Source organism: Notolabrus celidotus, chromosome 5, assembly GCF_009762535.1.
Source record: "Notolabrus celidotus isolate fNotCel1 chromosome 5, fNotCel1.pri, whole genome shotgun sequence".
NCBI lineage: Eukaryota > Metazoa > Chordata > Actinopteri > Labriformes > Labridae > Notolabrus > Notolabrus celidotus.
In genome coordinates this window covers 11,312,375-11,328,045 of record NC_048276.1, presented here as the reverse complement: position 1 = coordinate 11,328,045, position 15,671 = coordinate 11,312,375, and the positions used below count along the sequence as shown (strand labels likewise).

General features: G+C 39.8%; 1 protein-coding gene across 3 annotated transcripts in view; it reads left to right on the top strand.

Moving 5' to 3' along the window:
- The window catches only part of nrg2a (neuregulin 2a), an 89,070-nt gene that overhangs the window by 28,247 nt on the left and 45,152 nt on the right, over nt 1–15,671 (top strand). For 2 of the 3 annotated variants that reach the window (XM_034683757.1, XM_034683760.1), the window contains exons 2-3: nt 13,967–14,132; nt 15,224–15,342. In XM_034683757.1, the coding sequence (XP_034539648.1) occupies nt 13,967–14,132; nt 15,224–15,342 (285 nt within the window). Of the gene's footprint in view, nt 1–1,059; nt 1,249–13,966; nt 14,133–15,223; nt 15,343–15,671 lie in introns of those variants that run through there. The other variant, XM_034683758.1, reaches the window with a different exon arrangement.

Genomic DNA, 15,671 nt, shown 5'->3' with positions numbered 1-15,671 from the left:
AGTGCCTCCCTTTGCCCTATTTTCCTCCTCTTTCATTCTGTAAAACTAAGAAATAACGCAAATGCAGGATGCCCACTCAACTTTCAGATGTATAGAAAAGATTTGCCTTATTTGCTCAGGGTTGGGTTACATGCACAAAGCTGTGGTTTTAAGAGATAATGGCTGTAAATCCGTATTGCTACGTGGACATTGATGACACCTGGCTAACCAGCGACAGTGAGAAAAGACAGAGATACAACCCTGGACGTGCTGAAACTCGTCCGCAGGGCTGAGCTGACTGACAGACGGGAGAGGTGAGGAAGGGGAGCAGCTAAGGAAGTCAGCAAGCAATGATTTTGTGTAATTCTTCTAGAAGCAGTCTGTCACAGATTATGATCTGACATTCTGCACCTCACACATCGCTCTCTTGCACATACATCCCAAGAAAATCTGTTGCTCACAAAAATCTGAACCAGATGTGAAGTGTTTGGGGACCCAACCTGGCAAGGGCAGGTCTCCGAATTATCTGGGTGGGGTCAGCAATGCAGAGGGGACGACTTAAGTGGTCTCTCTCCACTTTTGCACGGGTCATTACGAAGGAGAAGATGCTCCCGAGGTAGTAGAAACTGAGCTTTGGCTACAAAGTGACACCATGGAGCTCGATTGGGCCAACTTCAGCTTTTTAGGTGGACTCGGGTTCTCTCCACCCTCAGCTGTGACTGCGGGGCCTGGAAGAGCCACTGCTTATCTGATAGATCCAGTAAGGGAACAGTTGATTAGCTTAAAGCAATGGGAAATGCCTTGCCTACACCCTCCCTCCCTCCTTATTCCCTCCCTCCTTTCTGTATTCTCCCACTTTTCCCCTCTTAACTGCGTGAGCAGTGCCTCTCTCTACCTTTCTCTCCCTATTTTTCACCCTGCTCCCTCCCTCCCTCTCCCTCTCCCTCTCCCTCTCCCTCTCCCTCCCTCCCTCTCCCTCTCTCTCCTTCTCTCTACCCTGCTGTGAGTAGGTGGTTCCTTGCTGTACTTGATTGGTGTGAGTCTATATAGGAGGAGAGAAGCTCTAACAGGCTCAGAGTCTGGTGGTGCCCACTTGCCACACGTTCCCAGAAGGACTACCTGTGTTTTTTTTTTTTTCTCGTGTGTATCTTCTCCTGAGAGGATTATTTTCTTCTGACAGCATGACGGAAACCAAGAAGAAAGATAGGAAAGGGAGAAAGAAGGGGGGTAGAAAAGCACAAAGGGAGAAAGAGGCTGATCCCACTAAAGGTAAAAGAAAATTCAAGGTGTTTTCTAAGTTACATTGTGTTTATGTGTTTCTGTGTGAGTTTGTAAGATTGAGAAAAAGAGACTTAAAAGAAAAAAACAAGAGTTGGATTAAGTTTGTGTTACTGTATCACGGAAGTGTAGGGTAAACTAAGTATCCCCTTGGCTTGTCAAAGCTTGCCGCTAGCTTGTCACATGGATTGGTCTCCTAACGTGGACAGCATGTAGAGGCACATCTGGTTTGGCAGCACTTTGGAGTTATTGGGAAGTTCTCTGATACAACTTGAATCCCAAATCAAGCAAATTGTAAGTGTTAGCTTAACAGGCTCTGGACCACACAGCCAACGTACAACGTTCAAGAGCCCTTTCTAAACAAGTGAATGGCAGAACTTTTAAACCTTTTTGAATTAATTCTTAGCATGATCATGTTTTCACAAATATTCTGATACTTAGATTTAGAAAAAAAGCCTCCTTTTTAACAGTTTTATCACCAAAGTAAGGTTGGTGTGGCAGTGTACCGTGTTTCATTAAGCTTTTCTCTTTCAACAGGGTTAATCACTCTGTTCTTTTATCTGTATTCTGAGTCTGTGGTGAGTCATGGCACATAAAATCTGTCTGATTTCCTTTTTCCTGGAGCTCTTTGAAATTATAATAGCAATGAGAGCTGCCTGTATTTCAGAGTCACTAATGCAGCGATGTGCTTGCTCAGTGGTGGATTCTACAAGCTGCAGCATGTCACTGTAGTTTGACCTCAGGTCATGGGGAAACCCAGCCCCCGTTTCAGGACAGCACAATGATTATTGCCCTGGCTTCTATGTGTCATTCTAGGTTTGATTAGATCCCGTATCTTAGAAAGCATCTGTTGATGCTGGTAGCCATTTTGTTACCTGCTGATGTCACTGCTGTCAGCTTCCAAACAGATTACCCTCCAGACCGGGCTTTGCATTCAAGAGATTTTTAAATGCAGAAGGTTTTTTGTCGGTCTCTGCTGAGTCTAAATGTTCCTCTTTTTCAACCTAAAGTGCGACCAAAGGTTTATTTTCTTTTTTGACAATAGCATCTTTTTCCTGTTTTATTACCAAAGTTGAATAAAAAGTTCAACATAAGTCCGCGTTGCAATTTAATAACATGTAAAATACAGAATGGTTTATCCACACTTAAAGAAAAGCTATTTATGATGAACATATTCTGGTTCAGTTCCTCTGTTTTACACAAAATTACTTCCTATCTTCGATTAAACTCTGTTGTTACATGATACATTTTAGATGTCATTTTTTTAATCTATCCGAGCTGGACTTGATTTAAGATATTCTCTATTAAAATAAGATCTGTCCTTTTTTTCTTCATCACACGACTGGGAAAATGTGTGAAAATGTGTGCTAACCCACTGTAAAACAGCACTTTCAAAGTAGGTGAAAATGAAGACATACTCATGGGTTGTGTCTCTGCTAATGGATCTTTACGCATTGGATCGAATATGTTCTGGGCCTAAGGCGCCAAATGGGTCACCCAAGATACACGAAGGGTAAACTTAACACTTTTAGAAGTGGATGCTCTGCTGACTATTTGTCACTAATCCAGCCATTAAAAATGTGATTAGCCTGTAATCAGCAGTGGCTGACATCATTTATGTTGAGGATGTGGTGTATCATTAAATCAGGTTCTAAAGAAATATGAATCAAGAGGCAAGAAGAAACAAATCAGAAAACAAGTTAGGACAACTAGCAGTGTAGTCATGTGTGATCTATGTACTAATTAAGAATGAATTAAAGGTACAGTGTGAAGTAATTAGCGGGATTTAGCAGAACAGATTTGGTAGAAATGGAATATAATATACAGAGGTATGTTCAAATTAGTGTAGAATCACCTGAATAAGAAATGTGGGTTTTTTTGTGAACTCAGAATTAGCCTTTATATCTTCATAGGAGTGGGTCCTCTTCCACGGAGGCTGCCATCTTGCCCCGCAGTGTTACTACAGAAGCACAGAACGGACAAACTAGCAAAATATAGGGTTTTTTTGTATTTAGTAAGTTGCCATGCGAAAAGCAAGTGGTTATACTTGACAAATGGTGGATCATACTTACCATGCATCACAGGATCTTCTGTCCTCGATGGCCAACATTGCTACACAGACAGGAAGTGTGAGCAAGGGAGCGTTTCAATCTGGAATCTGACCACAAGTTATAACTAAATATTCACATTTCTACACACTGTACCTTTAAATGTATAGAAATGTACACACCCTCAGATATAGTTTTCTAAAAGCTAACTTTGTCTGTGCTTGACTCAAAACATTATCAAACAGTTAGCTGGTTTAATTGCATCACTGGTGTACTGTTGAACAAAACGGCAGTACAACATTTGCACATGTGAGCTGTCTGTCTTGCTGTTCGTTTATATCTACTATAACATGAGACTCGCATTACTCTTACTGCTAGTTAGCCAACCCTAGTAGTGCCTCAGATGTATTAGCATGGAGCATCTACTCAGCACTGTGCTAGCTGTGAAAGGTCTGGCTGAATCCATGACTTGAAGAAAACGCTCTGATGAAAAAAAAAAAAAATCGCTGTGAGTTCTTTGTCAGTCTTTGAGCAAAGACATTCTTCTAAAGGGGCTTTCAGCAATGGCTACGGAGATGGTGCTGCTATGATATAGTGTCACTAGTTTGGTGGAACGTGTGTGGTGACGCGAGCCATGGCACTGAAATGTGTAAATTGCAACAAATTACTGAAATGACTGAATTAGCCTGTTGTTTTCACTTCAGAATTTTCAGTATTTGGCACAGAGCTTTATTCTTAGACTATGTTTTGGTTTTGATTAATTCAATGGGAATTCAAAATGCTCACATGCAGGTAGCAGGGGGGAAGGAGAAATAGGTGAGGAATAGTCAGCCAGTGGCTGGTTTATGAAGTGAGTTTCTTTTCTGTGAGTACAGTTGGTGAAATTAAGTAGAAGTATACATCTTTGCCTTTGTTTTCCTATAGTGAAGGCTACTAACATGTCTGTCACATAGACTGTATATATAATGGACAGCGTCGCTCCGCCTTTTCCCATTGTATGGGTGTGAAGCCATAATATCCCGTTCCAGACCGCTGACATCTTGTACATTTTCTGCAGCCAGTCTGCGCAGTAGGGAATTAGTGTGTTTGCACGGTAACGAGCTCCGCCCTACAGCGTACCATTCCAAGGTCCTACGGAGTTTCTCTCAAAGGCAGCGGTCAATCGAAGCAAATCAGGATGTAAAACCCAGTTTTTTAACCACTAATAATTCAAGAAAAATAAACTTCTCAGAAAAAAGAGGCCTTGAACACAAAACAGTCAAATAATAACTACATACAGTATCACCACAGCATACGGATGTGAGAAATGTTCTTACGACGTGTATTTATTTTTTAAAGTTTGACCGCACCCCCATTCAAATGAATGGGGGAGACAGATTTTTTGACTATACTGCAGCCAGCCACCAGGGGGAGCAGTTTTTGTGGTAGTTTCACTTCGAGCCGAGCGAGATGACGTCCATTTTATATACAGTATATGGTCTGTCACTGAATTGTAGTTAGCATCGTTAAGAACATGGACGTTGTTTCTGTGACGTCACCCCTTGGACTCTGAAATTGAGGGCAAGTTCCATATTGGAAACGCTGAATCAACCGAACTTCATCAGACGTAGGTGCAGAGTTGAGGCAGGCCTTTAGCCTCCTTGCTAACATCTACACTTAAGCTACACCTTTAAACTTGTGAAACTCTCAAGTTGAATATCTTGACAGACTATAGAGTTCTAAAAATATCCCCAGTACAGTGTGTTTAGATACAGAAATGAGACCAAACCTGGTTTTTGAACCAGGATGTAAACGCGTTTATTTTTACATGGGTGTGTATGTGGCTTCTGGTGCTTTTGCGGCCAGAACTGCAGATTTGATCACATCCACATTGGCTTCATATTCATTAGATTGGAGGTTACAGCTTGACTAAAAACTATATTATTTTGATACAATTTCTTCAATGCAACAGTTTGCTGCATTATGGGTAACTGTCTGTGAACAGTTGCTCCTGTGGACGAGGTGTAACAAATTATAATTGTACGTAATCTAGCCCATGAGCGTTCTGCTGAGGTCGTTAGACTGTCTGTCAATCATCACTGCCATCACAGGAACAAGACAGTATTGTCTGGTATACCTCATATTCCCTGGGAACTTAGTCTTCCACTTTTATATAAGTTGATTACCTCACAGCAAGTATTTCTCAGCTATAATTGCCCACTCACCGGCTGTGACATCTCATAAATTTTAGCCACAAAGTGTTGATTTAGGGAATTCTGCTGCTGCAGTGTTACGTGATTATCTCCTTTCAGATCTCTTACTTAAGTCACATGTACTGTAGCTGAAAGTTGATACTCCATAAGATTGTTGGCTGACTTTTCTGACAAATCAGATCAGGGGCTGGTAATAAAATAATGTAGACCTGACAAAGAGATGCTACACATGGGCTAAACATAGTATATATATGCTAAAATGCTGGTCCTTGTTCGAAAGCAAAGACACCCAAGGGAATGATAAACTGTGCGACGTAGTTGTCTTTTTTTAAGAATGACACCAGGAGTGCAAAACGCTGTGGGCATTTTAACTAATCTGTCATCAATGCAATGTATATATGTCTGTTTCTAAGCAGGAGTTTGAATTCCCTGTGCAGTCAGCCTGACCTACATAAATATGATGTTGCTTGTGATGACATTATCATTCACAAACTTCAACCACCCATTTCATCATACGTCAAGTCATAACACAACAAGTTTCTTTCTGTGTGCTTGGCATTGCGTGCACAGTGAGTTTGGTAATCATAAGCTTCGGAAATGAAGATCTAGCTCCTTCATTTTGTGCCAGATGCTTTTTATCATGTACTAACACCTACCCCACCTTTATAATTCAAATAGAGCTGCTCAAGTTACTCAGCAACAAAATAGAGACCAGTAGTCGCTTGAGGAGGAGGAGGAGGAGAAGGTAGACAACTTCAGCTTTCAATTCAGGTGCGATCTTGCTTCATATAATTGCTCTTTCAAAATTGCCTTTTAGTGTGTTGGTAAAAACAACAAGGAACAGGAGAAAAAATCGGAGGGTGAACATGAACGGAACTTCAAGTGTTTTACTATCAGTGATAGCATCTAAACTAGGCTAGCCAAAACCACAAAAGGTTAGCAAACAGAAATGTTTTCATGGGTGGTTCTCAAAATAAATGTCTCCAGACAAATTATGACGAAAGAACAGCTGTAACTTGAGACTACTGGTTAACCAGAGGGCTTCCTGTAATGTTGTGAGTACCTGTTCGTCAGTACTTAACAATGTTTATTTATTTGGTTTTATTGGAAAGGAATAAAATGACATTAATCCCTCTGCACTTCTCAATTTACTGTACTTTCTTTGTGACTTAGTTAGCTATCTCCTAAATAACAACAGTATTATGTCAACACTTATCCCTGATATTGGTTTCTGTTGACAAATGTCAGCGGCCCTGGTTAGTAGGAGGGTAGATGAAGGTTTAACCAAAATGCCTGCATTTTAAGAAGATAGAGAAACTTATGAATCTCAATTGAGTTTTGTGTTTTAATGTGGTGCTACCTGTTATAAACTACTAACATCTCCTTGGCTTGCAAGTGTTCATCTTTTGAACATTGTCTCCTATATGCCAACCTGTAGTGCTTTTAGAAGATCCAATGAGAGATAGAAAGACCCAGACATTATGAAATAGAGACTGCAACAGGCTGCATAGATCTGCTGTGGCAGTCAATGGAATCAATGGTATTAAATACCCTTTCACATTTCTGGAAGTCATTTTATTGATCATTTGTTTAAAATGCGGAGAGCTTAGTCGCAACTGGCTGTTTAACTTGTGTAACTTTTCGGATTAAATTGTCATGTGTTCATAATGTAGCTGCAGCTAAGAGGAGAATTACAAGGAAAAACCTCACTCTCATGCAGACTTTGCATGCAGCTTTTTGTGGCACAGTTGGGACATTCATGAAAAACTCTTCACACTAAAGTCAGTTTCTCTGCAGTAGAAGAGAAGGAAATGTTTTTCATGTTTTACATTTTAGCATTTACATAAAAGTATTAAAAGCCACACAATATTTTAATCAAGTTAAGTATAACAATTCAACGACACAGGCCATGAAAGCATTCTAGCTAGTTTCCACTTTGTCGGTCATTCAAAAGAAACATTTAATTTTTTTGAATTCTTATTTCTGTTTGACAGTTTCCACATTTACATTTTTTATTTCATGCGTTTGGATGAAATAATATTGTTTTAGAATCACTGATTATGCATAAGTGATTGGAGCATAACTCAACATCTGGTTACTTGTGATAATATATCCTCATCCCAAGTTGTCAAATACGTAGCCAATGTTAATAACTGGTTTACTTGAAACAAAAACTGTATGGTTAATTTAGGAAAAACTCTACGATTTAAATAATAACTCAACACTGATGTTTGGACTACATCCCAGCTGTCCAGAGTGACACTACCTCACTTTCTGGACTTTATCAGTCTCTTTTCTATGCAGGAAAACGTTACCTCTAAGCATGTGAAGCTACCATGGAAGGGCACGTTGGAGTTAGCCAAAAGACTGATTAATTTCATGCTTGTATTAAAAAAAAAAAAAGATGCAGAGGACTGTTTCAAAGTGTTTTTTGTGGCAATGAGAATTGATGTGTGAAGAGATGACCCCATACTCTATTTTAGCTCCAAGTTGGGATTTTAATCCAAAGAAATACAGTATTTTGGTCACCCACGAGCTGTTTCACATACACATTAACTACACTTTTTTTTCAACCACCAGTTTCAAATTTGGTTGATTAAAAAAAGTTATGGCCCATAGTTAAAAAACCTGATTTACAACCAACTTCTGAACACTCTTATGTAGACGACGGTGTGTTGTATTTCAGACATTTGAGAAGCCCAGTTACCCACTCAAGATGTTTCCACAAAGCATTTAAGACTAAACAATTGTAAAATGTATGTCATTTTTATACAACAACCAGCTAACCTCAACACTTATTGCCATATTGCAATAGTGCTAGTCAGCACTAGAGTTACTAGTCTGTTAGATGAAGTATTACTATTTTTATCATTTGAGGCCCAAAGTGCCCTGCTTCTAGTCCAGGCTGTGGCTCCTGTTAATGGCCCCTGTTATAATGCTGTAGCACTCTACTACCTGGACATGAGAATTGACAGATAATCTTTCAGCACAGTGTGGTTTTTTCACAGTATTTTGATCTAGAAAATGGAGTTGTGTGTGGGCTGGGGCGAGTGGATGCTGACCTTTAGGAGGAACAAAGGCTGGTGGTGCTAGCTCTGCTAATGTTAGCCACACTCAACGAACAGATTAAATAAAGTTCACCTGCAGACTCTGCAATCCCATGTTTAGCCGTGATAAAAACTGTTACGCTAGGCAATTAGTTGTATTTTAAATAACTTATCAAACAACCAAGAAAGTTGTCTCTTCGGAACATCCCTACTCTGAAGTCTGAACCAACTAAACAATCATAGACAGGGATGGTAAGTGTTATTCATGAGTCAGTGTATGAAAATCTGGCCCCTCTGTGGAGAGAAACTAACCGTCTGGTAAAAGTTTGGCTGCTAAAGTTCATGGTATGACACTATAAATTAACACATGCACATATTAATGGTTTTGTCTCTTCTGGTCCTGATGTTGTTTTTCTGCACCGAGTAACATTGTTGACAATGAGCTCTCTTTGGAGACAAAAGCTGTGAAGATTCAACCATTACTTTAAGGTTTGTTGACCTTCAACTGCCAAACCAGAAAGTTTTGTCTTTTCTCTTGCAAGCCTACACGCTTTGAACAATTGAAAATGTACAAAAGGCTTGTCATTGTTCAACAAAATAAATACACTTTGAAAAACTGAATTCTCATCCTGAAAAAACGAAACCATGCATTGTGTGTTCATTGTTTGCAACATATGTTTTCCTGCTGTGAGGATTTCATGTGTGCAACCCACCTACTAGATTTGTTTCAACTGTAAGTGTCTGGACTAAGACCAGAAATTAATTTCCTACAATTGAAGGAGTGATGGACTGTTCCTTGGAACTCTTAAATCCTGTGCCACTTGTGAATCATCTTACTGGGTGGTTTGTTAAAGTCAACCAAATAGAAAACTACTTAAAGTGTCGGACTTCCTCCTCTCATGCAATTAAAGAAAAACATAAAACCATACGTCCTGATTTGAAACACTATCAGTAACATGTCTGAAGAGTTTAGTGAGTGGCAAATGGAGTGTTTTGTCTCCTGTATAAACAATGAAGCAGATAATTGTTGGGTGAAAGTGTTTTGGTTTTGGTGGGAGGTTGTTGAAATGATCTCTTTGAACAGATGTTGCGTTACAGTGACTAGTGTGCAGACCATTCTCACATGCAGAACCCATTTCTCTGGCTGTCTCACCATGTAATTTGTCTTTTGACAACGTGCAGTGAAGTGACATAACACCAGAGTAATCAGGGATACTTTGTCTAGAAGGGGAAACACAAAGGCATGCCTCAGATTCCTTTTCTAAGCTCCTGGAAGTAAAACAGAAAATGTTAACTCAATAATAGGAGCCAAAGCATTGTTAATTCATCAGGACTTTGTTTTTGAACCTCTCTCCGGACCGAGGTTTCCAACTGTTACCCAAGGCATGAGCTGTTGACACGCCAGTTAGGCTTCTTTTCTCAAATTTGGTTTTTATAGTCCATGTCTGCAGCTGCCCCTTGGCTTCAAACGAAGAGAATCAGGCTGTTGTTGGGGTGAGGGTTTATCATTGCTGTCGGACACTTTTTCCACTGCCGTAATGGAAAATGAGATAACCATTTGTCTCCAAAATGTTATTTTATTTCCTCTGATAATGACTCTTTATGTTCATGTTGGGAAACATCGATTGCAACAGGTAAAAGAGTAACGAGGATCACTGATTAAGCTGTCAGAGTTTGTTCATTCTGGATATTTTAATGACTTTTAGAGACATTCATCATGAGCGTTTGTTTCGTGTTATGCAGATAATGAGTTGGATGCACATTACTTAGAACAGACTTGGAAGACTAATCTGTGTATATTATAATGTTAAACATCTGTATCTGGATGCTGGAGTGTCTGATGGACTATGTCTTCATTAGAACTGCATCCTGTAGATGAAGCAGATCGTCCTGTACATCTGGATCTCTGAGCTGATGAGAAGTGGAGTTCTGTGTTTCTGCAACTTTTCCAGGCAAGGGCAAAGTTTGTTTAATTTGCTTGGCAAGGACAAACCTGTGTATGGAGCATTTTTCTTTATGTTGCAACCCCATTCCTGCAGTTCTCTGATTGTGACTGACAGGCTTTTCCTCAGGCTGTGTGCTGGACTGATGTAGCAGGACTGACTTTGTCTGGAAATCATGCACATATGCAGAAATAAGGCGTTTGTTAGTTTTCTAAGTCATTAGATACATCAGTATACAAACATTTTCTATACATTTCTTGCCAAATTACATTTGGAACTTCAGATCAGTTTGTGGAAATATCTGATGGAGCTACTCATCAAACATGCAGCATGTTATTCTATTAATCAAGGTGCCACAGAGTTACGAAACTCCACAGTGCAACAGATACTTTTTTGTTAATTTCCCATTAGCCTGTGTAATTTGAAAATTAGGCAGATCAGTCAACCATAAAGCATTGTGCAGCCTAATCTTTATTTAACATCAAGTCCTATATAGTCCATTACATTTGCTGAATAACAGAAAGGTTTAATAAAGAACATCTGGAGCATCGGGACTCTCATGTTCAGTATGTGGCCTTGCTGGAGGCTATTGATAAACCCAGACTACTCTCAGAGAAGATTTTAAATGTCGATATGCAGAACATGTTCAGCTTATAAGCTTATATAATGTTATGGCTTTCAGAAAAAACAACACATCCATATCATGCTGCAATGAGGCTTTTATTATCTTAAACCCTTTTGGGACAGTAAAATCTTGAACTAACTGCCTGAGCGATTGCAGCACAAAAACCCTTCGTGAGAATAAGCTCATTAAGGTTACCGAGAGTCACAGTACAAAGACACATCTGCCTCATGTTTGAATCTTTGTCTCAATTTTCCAATGCCATGAATATCATCAGTCACATTTTCCAACAGGAAGCCGCTCACAGATAAAAGCCCACTGTCTATCTAGAAACAGAATAATTTTAGTAACAAACAGCTGCTTTTGAACCAAGAATAGTTGCGTTTTTCCATTGATCTGAGCTGTTTGTCAGCTATTTTAAATTTGACATTTTACTGTTTGTGATTCTGGCTCAAAGTCAGTCTGACAACTCTCTTTGATAATTGTAGGATTCAGTGTCATGGAATAATCCAGCCTGTTTTGCAATGTGAAGTGTCTTTGTGTTTGAACTTCTAAGTTGGCCAAATTTATGCTGCTTAAGCCGTAAATTCAAATCCATGAATACTGTCACACTTCTTGTATTGTAAGGATGTTTTTTTATATATTAAACAGATTTGGCTTTAGTTGCAACTATATGACTTGTAAAAGAAAATCAGATCAACCACAAAAAAGACTGATCATTTACTTAGGTTATTTTAACTGCCTGGTCCCCATGACCGCATGTCGATTCCAATGAGGGGCTATTCAGCTTAAAGACATGAAATGCCTTGGTTTGCATTTTACTTGCAAAATTTCTGATGAGTTGTTTATGGGCCAGTTAAAAGTTAACAGGAGATTTTTCTTTTAAACACTTTATTATACTATACGTTCAAAACTATACCAGCATGCATGGGGTGAGCAAAGATGGTTGCATGGATTATACACATGGGTTGCCAAAACTAACACAAAGTTCAAAAACCGCTCTTGTAAGTGTGCAACAACGTCAATCTACTTAAACTGTCACCTGACATGGATGATATTAGAGCAGATCTTGGCAATTCTGGGTCCTTTAAATTCAGGCTCCTGTCGGGAGAAAAAGCATCAAGTGACCAGAATTGGCTTCACATACAGGAAGGTGCTCCTATACATCCACAACTGCCAGGGTTACAGGGGCTGTTTTTTGTGCTCAAATTATTGAATTTGTGACAATAGGGAGAGATAGGGAATGATCAGTGGTGAAAGACCTTCTCTACAGTAAGTTTTAGAACCTTTATTGATTGGACAAACTGAAGGAAGAATGGAAATATGGGGAGTAGAGGGCTGGAAGACATGCAGCAAAGGGTCAAGGCCAGGAGTCCAACTAGAGACCTTTGCTGTGATTACTGTAGTATCAGTACATAGGGTGCATGCTTTTACCACTGTAAGCCAAACTGGAGCCTCAAGAAGTTATACTTTTAAAAACAATGAAAAGAACATCTTGGTAAGTCTTTTTTCATAGCTTGCTCATGTGTTTTACAGTTTGGACATTGTAGATACACATCACATCATCATCTGCAAATTAGAGATGTCAAATACTGTTTTAGACACCAAACAAAATATTTCCACAAATCGATCTCAATCTTGGGCATTAATCCACAAAGACAATAAAAAGTGCAGCTTCATTAAGGTTTTTTATTCTCGTGCAGACGTGTTGCCGTTAGCAGGTCAGTGAAGTAGGACAATTCCTCTGAAAAGAGGACGACAAGGGGATAAATTTGGTGCACCTCCATTTTAACGTTTAATTGAAGTCATTCTGCGTGCTTCATTTTGCTTGTCATGCTTTGTTTGTCTTCATTCTGCCGTCATCCTTTCGAGGTGATGCATCGCAAACAGCTGTAATTTGTACCACCGCTCAGTTTAGTGTTTGCGTGAAATTGTAAATGTTACACATAGAGAGAGAGAGAGAGAGAGAGAGAGAGAGAGAGAGAGAGAGAGAGAGAGAGAGAGAGAGAGAGAGAGAGAGAGTGTGGGGAGGGGGGAGCATCTTGGACAGCCCCTGGTTGACCCTTGTTCACCTCTCTCTTTCTCTCTCTCCCTCTGTTTCTCTTTCTGTCTTTTCTCTGGCTTGGATGAGTCTTCTCCTAAACATGTGTGCAGCTGTCAGCTGGCAAGTGTGTTGATGAGTGTGTGTTGTGCGTGCATGTATGTGCAACTTGACAAATATCATTTTTCATATTTTAATATGTTTTTGGGAGGGGGCAGAATGTCTTATATAACGGTAGAATAAACAAGGACAATACATACTTTCCCCCAAACATCTCAATGAATGAATAAAATATGGAAGTTGTAAAAAGTGATATCAGGTTTGCACGTCTCAAACGTACTGCAGCAGGTGAAACTGCAAACTTTATGGCTCTTACCTTTTGATATTGGCAATACAACAACTAGTAATTTTCTTTTCAAAATATTTGTGGCTTTCTTGTTTACAGACTGTCTTTTATTGCAAGTTTGTGGTTGCAGATTCTCTTCATGAGTGGTTGGATGTTTGCTAAATATTGCTTCAGGTGTTTTTATAGCAGCAGAACTAGAGTGATTTTCATCCTGTTTATTAGTCAGATGCAGAGCTGATAATGTCTCTAGTGACAACATCTGGTGGTCACATGAGAGAGCTGTTGGCTTAGTCCGTAGAGATGATGATGATTGGCTCCTCTGCTGTCTCTCCATCCTTCTTTGTCTCTCTGTTCCTCCCAAAACAAGGACACACACACACCCACAAACAAACTGTGCAAACCAGATCATGATTAAAGTTTCTGTCTGAAGGGGTTAATAACACAGAGTCTTTCTCCCCCTCTCTTTTCAGCTGCGGCTCCAAAGTTAAAACCGATGAAGAATCCAATAATAGTGGAAGAGGGGACCAAGCTCACAGTGAAGTGCGAGGCCACAGGGAGCCCTCTCCCCACCTACACGTGGTTCAAAGATGGCAACGAGCTGAAGAAAGGCCTAAAAGTCAAAATAAAAAACAGCCAGTGAGTACAAGTCACCCATGTCCTGTAAACCGCCAACATGAGCAAGTGTAAGATGAAAAGAGAGGGAGGCACTCTAAAGCTGAAGCAGGATGGCTCTTATCAGCAGGCTGTGTTACTGCAGTTTTTCAGGAAAGTGCCGTTTGAAAATCAATATCAGGAATCTGAAATTTAATGAACACATTTAGTTTATATTTTGTGTTATGTAGACTTATTCCTTCAATAAAATTTATTATAATGATTTATGTTAAGTCAGGTAGATTCTACATTTTCTTCTAATGCTTAAAGTTCCGTTTTTAGGAAGTAAACTACATACACTCTTAATTCCATTAATGCTTATTTTATTGACTTTCTCCTCATATTCAGTCCCTGTTACACTAAACAGCAGCATGTCAAAATCAAAATTACACCCAGGACAATTACTGTTTCTGTTTTGTCCTGATTGAGGGATGCATCGGGGAAATTAATATACTGTAAAACTCAAAACTAGGTTTATTAGTTTTATTAAAATTCCTCAAACCATCAACTTTCCTTCCCAGGTGTACTTCTTTCTGATGCAGCACATAACCCTGCTTACTTATTCTCAGCCAACAGACTTTACACTGTAAAAAAAATCCATTATTGTGTCCGTTTTTTTATTCACTTTTGAGATTCCTAAGAGTTATAAGCGAACTTGTTTGAACTCTCTCTTAGCTTCATTGGCCAATATGATGAAATTAAAGTAACTGACCAAAGAGAGGATTTGAACAGTGTTGGTTGTTGGGTAATTTGAGGAGAAAAGTAGACATTGTAGTAGTAAAACCTACTGATGTAAGGATATTGGCACAAGATGGGGCTTTAAAATTAACACCATAATGAAGCAGTATGTTGTGCTCTCCTTTTGGTAAGTCGTTTTCCCCCTTAAATTTGGCCCCAGGGGGAAAGTGATTTTGTGCCCGTATCAAAGCACAGACCTTGTTGCCATGCTGCTCCTGCTGCTGCTCGCCCTGTTGTCTGCCTCTCTGTCCCCCATGTTTCCACTTGTTGCGTTTCCATGCTATTTCCTCCCTGCCCTCATTCCCCTGACTCAGCTGTGCAAGTGTTGTCTCCCACAGGAAAAACTCCAGAGTCCAGATCGGCAGAGCAAGACTGGAGGATTCTGGGAATTACACATGTGTGGTGGAGAACCCGCTGGGAAGAGAAAACTCCACCGGCACTGTAAACGTCCAAAGCTGTGAGTACCGACCCCTGAGCAACAAGTGAAGTGGTTCACAGAGACACATTGTTGTTTTTTACGGATTATTCTTTTGCCAAATGAGAGATCAAAAAGGAGCAGTCCTAAACTGGCATGTAACGATAGTAACATGCATGAAGAACAACTGTCCACACATGTGGACAGAGCTCATGAATCAGCGGAACAGCACATTGCACTCAGAGGAGGGAGGGATTTTAATGTATGGAGCAATCTCACAGCTTTCATTCATTCCAGTTGGTTTGCAATGTAAAATCTCTCAAAACTACACCCCACATTGCCTTTGACCGCCACTTTAGAGCGTAAAATGT